General features: G+C 31.7%; 1 protein-coding gene across 2 annotated transcripts in view; it reads right to left on the bottom strand.

Annotated features, from left to right (window-relative positions):
* The window catches only part of LOC149422014 (uncharacterized), a 292,284-nt gene extending 277,616 nt beyond the window's left edge, over nt 1-14,668 (bottom strand). For both annotated transcript variants that reach the window (XM_089634224.1, XM_089634225.1), the window contains exons 1-2: nt 14,511-14,668; nt 9,307-10,393 (exon numbers count right to left, since the gene is read on the bottom strand). In XM_089634224.1, the coding sequence (XP_089490350.1) occupies nt 9,307-9,736 (430 nt within the window). In that variant the 5' untranslated portion in view covers nt 9,737-10,393; nt 14,511-14,668. The remainder of the gene's footprint in view (nt 1-9,306; nt 10,394-14,510) is intronic.
* Between the last annotated feature and the right edge of the window lie 1,842 nt (nt 14,669-16,510).

Raw genomic sequence — 16,510 nt, 5'->3', positions numbered from 1 at the left:
TAAATAATATAATAATAATAATACCTAAATAATTAATTTATGTATTTTAGGTAGGCACTATTTTATTTTAATGTACGCTATTCAATTATCTCTAGCCACTTATGTAGAATCCGGAATACCAATTGACAGAAATTATTTGAAATGGCTATCATCTCATACAACTAATTTTACGTAATTACGTAAATTTAAATGCAAAAATTATTAATTTCCCAAATGCACTCAGTAATTAATGTGAATCAAAAGGTTTTATTTAAAAAAATAATTATTAAGCGTGGACACACAAAGTAATACCACCCGACCCCCTCCCCCCACCCGTTAAAGATTGAAATTCATTTATCAAGACAACACACTTTTTTGTGGTTGTCAAAAAATTTACTAGAAAAACACACCGAGAGATTTTTTGCCATTAGAACAAAACACGAAAGAGATAAGATTGAAAGAAACCATAGAAATGCAGGATATGAGAGGTGTGAGTATTAAATAGGTCCGAGAGACAAGTTTTTTTTTTTTATTTTTTTTTTATTTTATTTTAGCGACTATATAAAATAATTGTTACATACAAAATATAATGGTGAAATTAAGTATAAAATATTATATTTCTTAGTCCTCCTCACTAGGGGGTCCTGTGCCGAGGCGGACTAAAGTTATTTAAATATGGTTTATTTGTCTTCTATGTCGTTTTTAGTGTCTTCTATGTCGTTTTTAGTGTCTTCTATATCGTTTTTAGTGTTTTCATTAGGGTTTTTTCATTGACCTCTTTCAGCCATATTTTTATTAATGATTTGTATTCATTAGGATTTTTTATTAGTTTTATGTCTTGGGGAAGGATGTTATGGAGTTTTGTTGCAAAGTATGTATAGTTTCTTTGTCCGAATGTGGTTTTATAACTTGGAATATTTTTTATATCATTTTTGTTCGATCTAGTGTTATGCATACACAGTCTAGTAGAGGATTTGTTATTTTTGAAGAGCTTCAATAATATATTTTTGGCATATATTTGCTGTACATTTGGTACGTCAAAGGAATTGAATATTTCAATTGAAGGCGTTCTAATTGGTACTTTCAATATGGTCTTTATGATTCCTTTTTGAATCGTATTCAGGTTGTGTAGGTACGTATGTGTAGCAGATCCCCATCCTATGATTCCATATTCAATTCGAGAATGACATAATGCGTAGTAGACCTTTTTCATATCCTTTTTATTTAATACGTTTCTTAGATTTTTAAAGAAATATATAAGGCTTGTGAGTTTTTCGGTAATACCTTTGATGTGTAGGTCCCATCTAAGATTTTCGTCGATTATTACTCCAAGATATTTTATGTTTTGTGTTTTTTCGATGACGGGGCAGTAACATTGTATATTATTTCCATGGCATTCGTGTAGTTTTAGTTCTAGTGATTTTATTGGTTGGCTCCTTGCGTTTATTGAAAATGTTATATATTTTGTTTTGCTTATATTAAGGGTAAGCGAGTTGATTTTAAGCCAATTTTGAAGTGCACTAAGCCCCTTTTCAGCCTCATTAAATGTATCCGTCCAATTTTCTTCTTGAAATAATAAAACAGTATCATCAGCAAAACTGATTATGTTTCCTTTAATGGTAAGGTTAGTTAAATCGTTGATATAGATAATGAATAGGATCGGTCCCAGTACACTTCCTTGAGGGACGCCATAGTTTAAAGATAGTAGTTTGCTCTTTTGTTTGCCAATTTGTACTTGTTGTTCTCGCCCTGTTATATATGACTCTAATAAGTTCATTGTTGTTTCGGCCATTCCTATTTTTTTTAGCTTAGTTAGTAATATTTTATGGTCTATTGTGTCAAAAGCTTTTTGAAGATCTATGAATAAAGCCAAACACTTTTTCCCTTCATCTATGTTTTTTATGGCTATGCTTGTTAGATTTTCTATGGCATCATTGGTGCTTAGATTTTCCCTAAAACCATATTGGGATGGTGATAATAATTTGTTTTGTTCAAGAAAATGAACAATTTGCTTCTTCATTACAGTTTCCAAGATTTTTGAAAAAGAGCTTAAGAGACTTATGGGTCGGTAGTTATATATATCCTTTTTGTTACCACTTTTATGTATAGGTATAACTGTTGCTTTTTTAAGGCATGAGGGGAATACATTTGTAGATATAGACAGATTGACCAAGTATGTCAAAGGGAAGGTCAGTTCATTTTGGAGTTGTTTTATTGTTTTATTTGAGATTATATCATTTCCCGATGATTTATTAACATTGAGGGATACAATTGCGTTTCTGATTTCAGTATTGGTTACATTAGTTAACTTTAATTTATCTATCTGGTTCATACTTTCCTTTTCTTCTGGTAAAATGCTAGTTTTTGGATGTCTGATTTGCTTTGCCAATTTTGACCCTATATTTGTAAAAAATTCGTTTACGTATTCGAGAATTTTGTCCGGATGTTTTTCGAAAGAGATTTGGGTATTTTCAATTGTTAGTTCATCTATGCTTTTGTTATGGGATGATTTTGCACTTGTAATTTCATTAATGATCTTCCATAATTTGCGTGGGTCATTGTTACATTCGTCTATTTTTTTCTTATAATAATTTTCTTTGACATTGCGTACAACATTTTTGCAAATATTTCTGTATCTTTTATAATATCGTTGTATAAAAATATCACAAGGATTTAAACTAACTTTCCTGTGTAGTTCATCTCTTTTTCTAATGCAATTTATAACGCTTTGGGTTATCCATGGTTTAAGATGTTGATTTTTATGTGAAATCTTTTTTTCTATTGATTTGGTATTTGACATGATGGTATGAGTTATATATTCAATGAATTTACTCCAGGCACTATTTGTATCAAGGTTCTCCAGTAGGTTTATCCAGTTTGTATTTAGTAATTGTTGTTTTACTTCATTCCATATGGTTTCTGTCTTCTGCACGATAATTGGGTAGGGCTGCGATCTTTGTATTTTCTTTTTTGTAATAGATAAAATTGTTGTATAGTGGTCGGTTATAGTAGAGGTGAATATGATAGAGTTGGTTGGTTTAACAGTCTTACTGAATATGTGGTCGATGCAAGATTTGCTGTCATTTGTAACACGCGTAGGTTTATTTATCAAACTTTCAAGTCCGTGGGCGGCCAGTGTTTGCAGATAATCAGTTCTATTTGGATGACCGTTTTCTAGTATGTCAATATTTATATCTCCGATGAGGAAGACATTTTTTTTGTTTTTTAGAAGATTGAGTTCATTAGAAAGCGTTTCAAGAAACTGATTAATATTAGTTGTAGCTGGTGATCGATACAGAGCTAATATAGTGGTTTCATCACCCACTTTGATTTTCAAACAGTTTGCATTTGGGAATTTTATTTCATTGACTTCAGTTTTAGTGTCATCTTTAATGTACACTATCACACCATCATTTTTTGTGTAATTCAAATTGGTTGCGTATGAGGTGTAATTATTAATATGTAAGGGTGAATATTTATCCTTTATCCAGCACTCAGTGAGGATAATTATATCAAGATTAATTTTTAGATTCTTAATTAGTATTTGAAGTTCATCGAAGTTTTTGTTGATACTTCGTATATTTTTATTTAATATATTAAAATTGTTTTTAAGAGTTAGCAGTTCATCTGGTTTGTTTGTAGTTATTGTTTCCTTATCCATGTTTTCAGTAGGTATTTCAGTTTGGTGTGTTCAAGTAAGTGATTTGTTATATTAATTTATCGAGGTCGTCCAGATGATTTACGTACAAAATTTTTTGATCATGACCTTTACGAACCATTATTTTCCCATTTTTGATCCAAACAAATTCATAATTTTTTTCTTTGGCTAGTTGCTTTGCTTTCCAAAGCAACTCTTTTTTGTAGGGACTTATTACTTCACCTATGTACACTTTTTCGTTTGTCAAATCCTTTAGTAAATTAAGGTCCATTTCTCTTTTTTTAGATAGAAGGATTTCTTTTAGTTTAATTTCTGTAAATTTTACTAGGATTTTTGGCGGAGCATTAAGTCTTCGGTCTGTAGTTCTGGTCACATTGTTTATATCAGCGTGTTTGATTTGAACTCCAGCTGCAGATGCGACTTTTTTTATAATTTCCTCCAGTTGTTCACCATTTTTTTGTGGAATTCCTGCAATTTCTAGGTAGTGCAGATTTGATGTATATTCAATTTCATCTAGTCTTAGTTCCATTTTTTTTTATTGTAGCGTTTTTTCCCACTTGCTCTTTTTTTATATTTTCAAGTTCGTTTTGGATTGATTTATTTTGGTTATTATTTGTATCCAATTTTTTAATAATTTCGTCATATTGAGCACTTATGTACTCAATACTTTTTATAGATTCCGTATTCTGACATTCAATTTTTTGAATTGTATCCTTTTTTAAAGAATCAAACTTTTTGTCGATATAATCAAAAATTTTATCCATAGTTTGTTTGTCCTCTTTATCAAGGTTTGATTTATTGCTACGTGTTTGGGTATTAGACATTTTGTTCACAGTTTACAAGAAATGTTGGGTTCAAAAATGCCCCCACTTCAATTCAAATTCAAAATATTGTCTCTGGTTTCAGTGACAGCCAGAACAATATTTCATTAGGTTTAAGTCTATGGCTTTAAATGTCACTTGTCACGCAAATAAGATTTTGTTTTTAGAATCACTGTTATAGTAGATGTGTTCACACTTTGATTATTTAATAATCGGAAAACGATCCACTTTTTGAATGTGATACAATTAGTTTTTGTATGAAAATCACAATGTAGATAACGATTTTTAAAACTTTTTGTAGGACGAAAAATTTGCTTGTTTAATCGAAAACTTCATAGAAGATAACTGACTGTTATTCGGATAAATTTGGTGTCTCCATGACACATTAGGTCTGGTAGCCATATTATTTTATTTCATATTAGTAGAAAGTGAGTTGAATTGCGTTACTCATACCACAATCAAAATATCGTGATTCATTTGAAATTGAAACGTTACGGTTATCGTAGCGGATGCAGAAAACTGTTGTTTGAGCATACAACATGTATCATGTTTGATCTAATTTCAGTGAAGTGTTTGGCATTATTGAAATATCTCAGTATGTTATCTTAAATTAAACTAATTACCTAATATCCGGTAAGTATCTATTCTTAGTAGGAGATGATAATGTTTAGAAGTCTATATTAAACCCCTCCAGCGTTTTAGGGCCATATATGACCGGCGTCCATATTTTATAAAAGTATTTTTTCTTTTTTTCTATCATGCGGAATTACGTATTCCCTTTGACGTTAGAAAGAGAAATAATAATTCTTTCAAGTTTGCCTAAAATATTTATACCGGATGCCATTAATAAAATATAGCCAAAATAGCCAAAATGAATTATTCACGTTTCGCGCCGCCATCGTAACAATCGGTTTAACTTTAAAAATGATTTTTTTATTATTTGACGAGATAAAAGTGAAGTTACAGTTTTCGTACAAATTCCCCAAACAAAACGTATGTGATTTCGAAATATCGATTTCTCTAAGTTTTTCTACGTTGGAGAAAAAAAGACATTTTTCACGTTTGATATTAAAATTTTATTATTTAGAAATAGTAATGGTTATTTTTAATGCGTTCACTGGAAAGATAATTTGTATTTAATTTATAAACAGTATTTATTTTTACAAAAATTAAAAATAAGTTGTACCTAAATAGCGCATTTTAATTACACAGAAAACATTACAAACTGAACAAAAGTGTTGACAATACTAAAGGGTAAAATGAAGCTCTGTCTAACTCCGTCTAAAGTCTCCTGCCAACGATAGATTTTTTCAACAAAAAAGTTAAGCTTTCATCTGGAATTTTTAGATCAGGGAACCTACGTTGATCGCAATATCCTTAGATGGATTCCGACATATTCTTTGATACATGCAGTACTTTTAGTAGAAAATTAAAAGCTTTTCCTGTGAAAACACAACTTCGACATACTTTGTTTATATAATGTGCCGTTTTTCTCATTTCACTGAAATGAGTTATATATAAATAGAGTCTACATTCCTTGCGATATTAATGTGAAATATTGTTCCTGTGCGGGAAGTAGGAAGGGGGTGTGGCGGCTGTCGATGTCGCCCGAATCCTTCCGACCGAGAACGAACTCAAAGAACGTGTCGAAGGTGACCGATTGATGAGTCGATTTAAACGACTACTGATTATGGAAAAACCCTACTTATATATGAAATGTAATGACCTGTGCCCGGCAACCGCTTGTAACTGACTGATGCCGAGATATCTCACATCGGACAATGATCCGATATGCGTACCCTTACTTCGAACGCCAAATCTGACTATCTACCTGATTACCTGATTGTTTTACTATAGGTATAACGTATAACACTACTTTTGATTTAATATTTTTCCTTCTAAAATTTTCAAAAAAATATATATGTAAACGTTTATTTATAAAAATTGTGTAATTTTTCTCAATTTTCTATGTAACACAATATTTTTATGCAAAAACATTTCAATTTAAATTTATGTGAAAAATATTTGCAAAGGTTTATTTAACTGCTTGCAGGTGAATTCTCCCGTTAATGTTTTATGTTGTCTTGTTACTTACAAATAATGTCTGTAACTGTTCTCCTTAAAATAGGATGACATAAAATTATGAGATGCAAGATGAAAACATATTTATTAATTCTAAAAAAAAGACACGTATTTCAATGGAAGATGCTCCGAGGAACTCCTGAAGTCGGCAAACACGCGAACCGCGCGCCCAACATGTCAATTAATACCCGGGTGCATTACTTCATTTTCTTAAAAATACTCTTCGAAGAAAAAGAAATCGAGCGATGGGTGATCGGTTTTCTATTCAATTAATATCATTCCTCAAAATATTAATATGGAGACATATGAAAGTGTTTATTGCGGTTTAAAGACAATGAATCCACCCAGATTTAACTGTCCATCCCATATTTTTAGGCACCATAAATTTGGCACATTTTGGCAAGTGATCGCTCAAGACGTTTTGCAAACTGGCCAAAATATGTCAAAAACCGTTCGAGTGGATATTTATTTGTTCATTTTACAAATCTAAAACCCGGATTAAAGTAGGTTGAAAATCTAGAATGATTATATGTAGGTGTTACCTAAAAGAATTATTTTATTAGATCAGCCTTATTACAATTGTTCTGATGCATAATATTCATAAAGTTAAGAAAAAATGTTTGGGAAACAGGCCAACAAAATGAATGTGTGGGAACGGGAAACATCTAACTAAGACGCCATAACATAATCAATCGGCGGAAAATAAATAATCTCCCATCTTGTTTCGCAAGTAAATGAAGTAATCGAAACGTTAGACAATGTGTCCCTCGAAGCTGTGTATATGTATATAATATTATCAGTATACTTCCGCAATGCGGTAACAACGTTTGCCAAGTCAATTCACGAGGTATAGATTTTTAGCAAGGAAAGACGAGTAAAAAACAGGTGAAAATGGAGCACAATTAAGCAGGCGGAATATTCATGGGGGATCATACAATAGCTGATGTCATGTGTCGTTACAGAAAGCGGGAAAACGGGCTGGTAGTGAAGCAATCAAGTACAGTCCACTTTAGTGGACAAAAATTTATGGCGCTGCGATCGATTGAAAGATTTTAAATGGCAACACAAAGATGGCTCATAGGCTAATTAGTGTAAGTTTAAAAAAGCACAATGGTCCAATTGCATATTTTTTATTTGGCAAGTGGTATTCCGAAATTAGTGGAACTTTATAAAAGGCGACAATTCTACATAAAATTCTAAAACAATTTTGAGTTTTTTTTAAATTTTATTATTATTATTACTTTGCAAAAAAGAAAATTATTTGGAATGCGATTTTTTGTTTTTCTAAAAATGTACGTTTCAAAATAGCTGTTAAAATCGTTTGACAATTGAACAAATATTCAAAAGTCTAGAGGAAAAACGACATTTTGATTCACCAGTTTAAACAGTCATATCCATAATGTTAGAAACCTTTCACTTTCACGGTCCGCGACATTGTAAATAACTAAATGTTAATAAAAACATTGTAAATAATATGTAAAAAATGGAAGCAACTAAGAATTTGGAAGCTTTTTAAGGTTTCATTTCATAAATATTCTGTAGTCTTTCAAAATAAATATCAGCTCTACTTTTGCCACTAATCTTCTAATAAAATGTAATAAGAATTAAATAATAAAAATTTAAACATAAAATTGTCACAAAGAATCACAAATTTGGTTAAACACCAATTGTTTAAAGTCAAAAAATATGCATTTGGACCAATAAATTACATTAATTTTCCTGTAAGCCATCTTCGTGTTGTCATTTAAAACCTTTTGAACGATCGCAGCGCACCCAGTTTTGTTTACATTATTTTGGCGACCTTTACATTTTTGATGTTTTTTTGTTTTCAACTTCGAACACAAAATATCAGTAGGCATTGGACAGTGAGAATAGGGGTGAGGGATTGGTAGGTTAGTAGCTAAGCGACCAGTGACGAAATGTGCAAGAATTTTTTTTGAGGAAGGTTAAAAAAAAATTCTAACTTACTCACTTATATAAATAATAATAAAATTTTAAAGAAGTATTTTCGGGGTAATTTAAATTTTCCGCCAGGGTACAGAGCCCCTGAGGTAATATTTCACAGTAATATTGTGCTATTAGTAAATCATTATTATTTTTTTTTATTAACTTAACGAGTAAAACCTCAAATAATAATATTGAATCATCGAAGAAAATATTAGCGACTACCATACGAATATTTGAAACAGAAAAATCGGAAAAGTTTCGGTCGCATCTAGGAATTGAACCAAGGACCACACCCTTGCCGGGGCTTTGGTTTACCACTGAGCTAATACGGCCCTATCCCCTTCAGTCATATTTAACTGCATCATACTTCGACTAAGAACTACCAACATCATTGGCAGCTATCTTTATGTATTACAAGATTCTTCCCGAACCAAATGCAATCTAGATAGTGTTTTTGATAAATATAGCCATTTTATTAATGTTCAACATCGATTGACTTTTCCAAAAACAGGATAAATATTTTTTTTATTTTTCAATTTCCTAAATGCGACCAAATCTTCTCCTGATTTTTCTGTTTCAAATTTTCGTCTGAGTCGCTAATATTGTCTTCAATGATTAAAAGGATTATTATCCTTTTCAGAATAAAATGAAAGACGACAAGCAATATTGAAACCAAATGAATAATTACATCAAATTGATTACATACAACATACAACAAAATCCTTCGACCTGCGTCAATAATTATCGCTACCAAGGAAACAAAAAATGCTCAAAATGATAAAATTAACGGTTAGCAAACAAAAATATATATACACTTACCAGATGTGCAGAGCGCCAGGAAATGTTCCTCGCCTAACGGGCAAGGAGAGCTTCCTTCCCACCATATCCTGAAACCGCACTGTTGCCCATGTGACCATTTGAGGCAGGGACTTCTCCCTGCTCCCGATTCAAACAAAACACCACTTTTCTTCTTACACGCTTCATCTCCCACCGTACTTTTGATCGGCTGGTCACCTTCTTTATTTTTGCTTCCATCAGTACCCTTTTCAATATCTCCTTCGTTTTTATCGTCCACTTTTTCCTCTTCATCCTTTTTAACATCTCGATCTTCTTTAATTGCTTCTTTTTCAGCTGATGAGCTTGCGCCATCGTTGTGTACAGCAACGATATCCGTTTCTAGATTCTCAGCATCTTCAGACGAGCATGCAACACCGTCAGTTACGTTTTCTGTGGCGGAATCGGTGCTCATTTTTTGTGTTTTTTTCTAAATTATAACTTATTTATGAAGCTACATGTTTGAGAGGTTGCATAAGCTGCATTTTGAGATTCTGCATGTAACAACAATAAATTATTAATCTAGGTGGAGAGAAAAATGGTATAACCATTACGAACGTGTCGACAGTAACGAATTTAAAAAAAAACTTTTAATTTTAAAGATCACATTAAAACAGACAACACGTATCTAGAGAGCCAACATGATGAAATTAAAAAAAAAACATGCACTTGTAATTTTGCGGAGGCGTCTATAAAAAACTATTTAATTATGTTTACATCGATAATTACACGAACACTGCGGTACTAATTTACGTGTTTTTTACGGTTAATAACGCCCGCCGAGCTGGCGTCAAAACATGAAACTTTTTACGTATCTCATAACACGAAACCGAACTTTAACACGTGAGCATTCCTTGAAAATAGTGGAGTTTCACATTTTCCCCGCGTCCCGGCGTGGGGGACCTACTGGCCTATATTATTATTATAACGGAAAAATGGGGAGGGCGGTTTAGTTTGTATTTTTCCCGGCGCCTCGGTATATGCCATGGTAGATGCGCCACTGGGTCGTTGCCATGACGACGGTGGGCGCCGGTCAGGCGCCAATTCGAGACGCCACTACGTCGAACAAACGCTGAAAGAAAATAGAAAACTCATAGAGACACTGACACTGAGTGGGATCTGCCTAGGAAGTTACGTAACCGTTTCATCCCGAACGGAAAGTTTTGGGGTAGGCAAACTTCGCAGGCGTGCGCGCTGTTGGCTGTTGGCTGTAGAGGCCGGGGGAATTAGGCTACGCGGTTAAACCATGCTAGAAAATCCCTCGAGCTCCGGTACTCAATACACAGGTTACCCCCTTACTTATAAACGTATTTAAAATTTTACACAACTGATAAACAATTACCATATATTAGTGGTTGTTTATCAGGGTTATAGGTAAGATGATCGTAATCAAATGATAGTAAGCAAAATGATCGTTAGCAAAATGATCGTAAGCAAAATGATCGTAAGCAAATGATCGTAGGCAAATAATACGATAAAAGGGTAATTTACGATCAAATGATAATTACGACATTTTTACATACGATATTTTTGGTTACGATCATTTGATATTGATTACGATCAAAACGTCGGTTACCGTTTATCTGTTGCGTAAAATTTAAAATACGTTTATTGTTTAGTAAGGAAATAAGAATTAAGTTGGATAAAAATGAGTAGTTTACATTTATTACATATGTAAATCATTTTATTAAAACTGCAAATGGACACACCGACATAAAGAAAATATTATGTATTAGTGCTGAAAACGAGGAAAAAACATCGGACACGCATAAAATGCATGACCATTACAGCCGGCAGACCGCCGGCTACTACTGACTACTACTTTAGTTTTGAAATAGATATTCAAAACTAAAATGTTAAAAGGAGCTAAATTGGCTCAGTGAAACAGATGCTGACATTAAACGCAATGATATTTATACATAAAATAATAAACAAATTAGGACATTCATAGACAACAATGGACGTGCAATGAAATCATACTACCAAAAGGACAGCCAATACGCAAAAAAGTTTATTCTATAAACGGATTATAATTGTACTAAGCTACACCAATTGATAATTTGTAAGAATCACATTATTATAAAATGTTATAGTATATAAGTTATAAATATTAATTTGTTAACTTAAATGTACAAATAAATAAAAACAAACAATGACATAAATTATATATGTACTTATATATTGATAATTTTTGCGTCTGAAAAATTCTTATAGATTTTAATTATTTTATCACATACATAAATGTAGTTGCTGAGGAACACCTAAAATATAAACTCTGCTTTTAATATATTTACAGGGATATTTAATTAATTACAGCCATGTAGAATCAGTTGACAGCAAGAAAGGGGTTATTGACCGAATGGCAAAGGGTGTACATTGCAATTTGGTGACCGGGTATCCCATCAAAATCACAGTTCAACGCACCTACAAAAAGTGATATAAAGTCATGAAAAGTGATGAAACAAAAACTAGGTTAAATAAGTTACATAGGTAACTATCACTTTTTAAAGGTGTGTTTAATTGTCATTTTGATGAAATATCATGGAACCATTCCAATGAATGGTAGATACCTTATCAATTTCAATGATTTTTTAAAATATTCTTTAACAAGTATTAAAAGCGTAATATTTGTTATATTGTGTAAATGGGTAGGGATTTAGTAAAAGTGAAATGGAAACTTAACTAAATAAATGAACTGTACAACAAAGATAACTAATAGAATAACGCAATAACTACAGAAGCAAAAAAAATCAACTTTACTACTATGCCAAAAAATTTTGTGTTTAGTTTGTAGTCTACCAAACTCAAATTATGTTGAAATACAACATTGTAAAACGGTTCATCGAAGTTAAAATGCCAATAAGCAAGTATAAACATAATGATAAATGTTATGATATAACCTAACCTAACCTAAACATTGTTGTCCTGTGAGATTGATTGAACAATTCTGTGATGGCATGCCATGCTTTTAATTTTGGATTGCAAGACCTACAGTGGTACCCAACTGATAAGTTCATATTATTAATCTAACATTCCTGTAGAACAAAATAAAATGTGTATTAAGCACCAATGAACTTGAAAAATGGAATCGTTTAAACAAAGATATCCATCAGACAAAACGAATAGAACATTTGCACAGATAAATAATATAAAAAGACTATGGAATAAAACTTTGATAACAGAATTCTTCTTTGTGGAAATTCAAAATTTCAAGTAAAATTGCAATATTGAAAACATTTATACCTCCCGCAAAAGGCATAAATTTATAATTTTCTTAAAAAAATTTAATTTTTCCATATTTTCCTGAAGTATCTCCTATAAATTATAAGGGAAGTAGGTACTTCATCGTTTGTCTGTATTATTTTTTTTTTTTTATAATTTTCACAACACAACACAATGTTCATCAGTTCCAATGTGAAAATGTCACACTCGTTGAAATGGACAGTACTTACTTATAGTATGTTAGTTTTACCTATATAAAGCAAGAACTTTGTGGTAAAATACAACATTGATGGGAGTTTCAATGATTAAATTAAACATTATTATGGAAAAGAAAATCAGTTGCATTTTCTTTAAATTTTAATAAAAATAATAATGTTAATATGCAGAGAGCCAACAAAATGTGAAATGTGAAGCATAAAATAATGAACTGCTTGGCCACATTTATATTCAATTTCAGTGCCGGCAACCCGGGCGTTTATTTATTATTAGTTATGTACATACATGATTTTTCTCCTTACCCTCCTCACTAGACAAAGTCTGTTCTGAGGCTGGTAACTAACAATTTCTAATTACATAAAAACAAATAAGTGGTAAAAAAAAAAAAAAGAAATATATATATTATAGTAAAAATAATAATAATAAAATAAGAGGAAAATCAGAATTTAGAATTTAAATATAATAATAATTAACAGCCTGCGTTGTTACAATGTTGTGACATCTAACTAGTAATAACTACATAATAGTGTAATGTTGTCTGAAGTGAGAAAATTATATGCATTGAGCTATATTCAAAATTTGCTATAATTGTAGACATTAAACAAATAATAATCAATACGAATCTGTACAGGATGTCCGGGGGTAAAGTCACTAACTTCAGGGGTTATTCTACATGATAGTACAAATAAAAAAGATAAATAACGTTTTAAGGTAGTTTTTACGTAAAAAACAGTTGAATTGTTTGTACGGGAAATAAATATTCCTCTATTTGTACAGGAAAATAAATTTCGAAAAAAAGTTTTTTTTTACTTCTACCATCATGTAGAATCACCTCCCGAAGTTAGCGCACTTTACCCCCGGACTCCTGCATAACTCATACTCCTGCATTTCTCAGCATAAGAAAACACAAAGAAAAAGAGATTCAAATTAGATGTTGATTCAATATAGGTAAATGTTAAACGCAGCAAAAAAGTTAATTGTAATACCTTCATTGTTTGTTTCAATTTTTTATTTAAAATTTAAATTATAGTAGGCCTATCAACCATATAAACAAGAGCGTTTTTAATTTATTTTAGAATCAATGGTTTAAAATTTGACATTGTTTCTATTTATAATGGACAGTGTTCATCTTCATTGCTTTGCCCTTTGCAAAAAGAATACCGGTAGATGTTACAAAGTTAAAAATAAATTATAACATAATGCAATTATTTTGATTGAACAAACAATGAAAATCATAACACTTTTAATACTAGCTTTGGCAAGATGTTAAATAAAATACTTTTGAAAAACAGCAGAAAGATTTTTTTCTGAAATGGGTAGGAGAAAAAAGTTGAATTAGAGTTGGAATGGGTAAGAGTAGAAAAACTAGACAATAGAAAATACTTATAGGTCAAGAATAATTTTCATCACTGGTTCTTCTTAACATATTTTGAAAACATTAATTTCTTATAATATTAGTATATTATCAATTAGCAGGTCTTTCATTCACACTTTAAAGAACTAACAATACAGACACTAACACAATTCAGTATTATTAAACATTTTCTTTGATGCACCAACCTGTTCAAGTGGATAATTTTTGCGAAGGTTCAATATTGTCAGTACAAACAAAAGTATGTTAATATTGGTTAATACACGCAAAGTATGAACATCCATTTAAATTATATTGCCTAAAAGCATATTATATATTATTTCACAATATGAATGCAAGCAAAAACTGATATAATACCTTAGTAAACATAACACAATACCTGCTGATATTCGAAGGTAAATCGGCACTTCATAAATTATAAAACGTAGCTAATGCAATAAAAGTTTATTCAAAATGCTAAAATCTTTATTCACAAAACTGGTACGCGGCAGACGGTCGAAATTTAGATTTTTTGACGTTTCCACAAGAAAATGTACACATCGATACAATGACAGATGTATGCGATCAATTTATGGCTGCTAAATGCCGACATCTTCACGGGTTAGGCACGATATTTATTATTTGCCAATATGTGCCATTCAAAAATAGTTTCTATTACTACTCTAACGGTTATATTTTTTACTATATTTGCTTGCATCAAATAGTATGTCTCGTGTACTTCTTGCAAAGTATCTCTTTATCTTTGCAACGATTTTATTTTCTATGGCTTTGTTATTTTAAATAAATGTCAACAGAAAGGGCGGGCGAATAACAACTATTGGTTTCGTTTTGCTTAAAAATGAGCTCTTTTACTAGTTTTTCTATGCCAGGAACTGAGGAAGGAGAGCGAAAAACTATAAATTACTACATTGAAATTAATGAGGTGAGTGAAGTTAAAATGCGAGTCTTTGAAAGGTTATAATTCTACTTGACAGTTTTGTGTGACTTTTATTAATCTAACTTTATTTTTCAGCGTCTAAAAATCATCAACGATCGAATGCAGAGCATTGAAGAAAATTTCAAAAAGTTATCCGAGTCTTCAACACATATGAATACTATTCTGCCTCCGTTGTTGGTATTTTTGAAAACAAATCTTATACTTGAAAATTCCAAATAAATTTATTATTAATTTAAAACATTGTTTTTTAGTTTTCGAATATTAGTAATTTTTTACTCAATATTCCTCACCTTTGCTATTTTCTAGTTAAGCTTATTGAATATGTTTACTAGAGAAATATGTTTTTGATGAAGCAGTGTCCGAGGCTTTTTTAACTTGTGAATTTAGGCTATAATGTGTAGTAAAGTTGGGTAATGGGTGGACTTTGTCATATTTGATAAATATTATAACACTGGTAATTATTGTTATATGATTTAATTTGTTTTGTTTTTAGTCTCAAATATTATTTTGGTGAAAAGAACATGTTTCGGATTGATACAATTAGAAGCCTTAAGTGTACTACACTTTGTAGTATGGAACATCAGAAGTACTGAGCAATACATAGTTAGAAACTCGAGTGGTCCAAAATGCTACAGATCAAGCTTAAGCGTAATATTATAGTATTCAAGTTTCCCAAATGTGGTCACCAATAATTCAGACATACAAGTTATTTCGGTTCAATAATCACTTCGTAAACTTCAATAGTTTTATTCCTCTTAAGCATCGATGACACGGGGCTAGTTTACGAGCTGCTAGTCGACGAGTCTATAAGCTAGCGAGTGTCAATGACACACAAAACTTTCCACTCGCTCAAAGCCAAAGGATCTTCGTCCTTGAACTCCCTCAATAAACGGCTGGAAGCACCATATTCATCACGTTTTTCTATCCTTGATCTTGCCCATTTTCTTTTCTGCTTCAAGTTTTTCTTTAGTTTTCGTTGTAAATCCTTCTTGATAGCATAAGCTAAGATAATTACTGCCGCGCGAACTACTTCCGTTGACATTTTTGCTGACTGCCAAAACGCAAAGATACTCGCAACTAGTTCACTAGCAGCGATGATGACACACGGCTGGTTAACTAGCTTATAAGCCAACACGCCAGCGAATGGCGAGTAAATTAGCCCGTCTTTTTATTTTACTCGCTGCTTTTTTTACAATCGGATAGTCAACTAGCAGATTGTAAAAAAGCTGATGACACGGGGCCAGTTTAGAAGCTGCTAGCGAATTCGCTGGCTTGTAGCTTGTAAACTAGCCCCGTGTCATCGATGCTTTATCGAGTATATTGAAAAAAATTAATAAGTTTTTGAACCTTGGATAAGGCGCATGTTTTCCCATCTACTAAAGCAAGGACGCAGTAAATAAATAGGAAGAAATTAAAGGTTCAAAATTGTTGTAATTCTTTTT

This window comes from Hesperophylax consimilis, chromosome 8, assembly GCF_061612785.1.
Source record: "Hesperophylax consimilis isolate HC1 chromosome 8, BYU_Hcon_1.0, whole genome shotgun sequence".
In the NCBI taxonomy this organism is placed as follows: Eukaryota; Metazoa; Arthropoda; class Insecta; order Trichoptera; family Limnephilidae; genus Hesperophylax; species Hesperophylax consimilis.
This window is presented reverse-complemented; position numbering and strand designations above follow the sequence as displayed.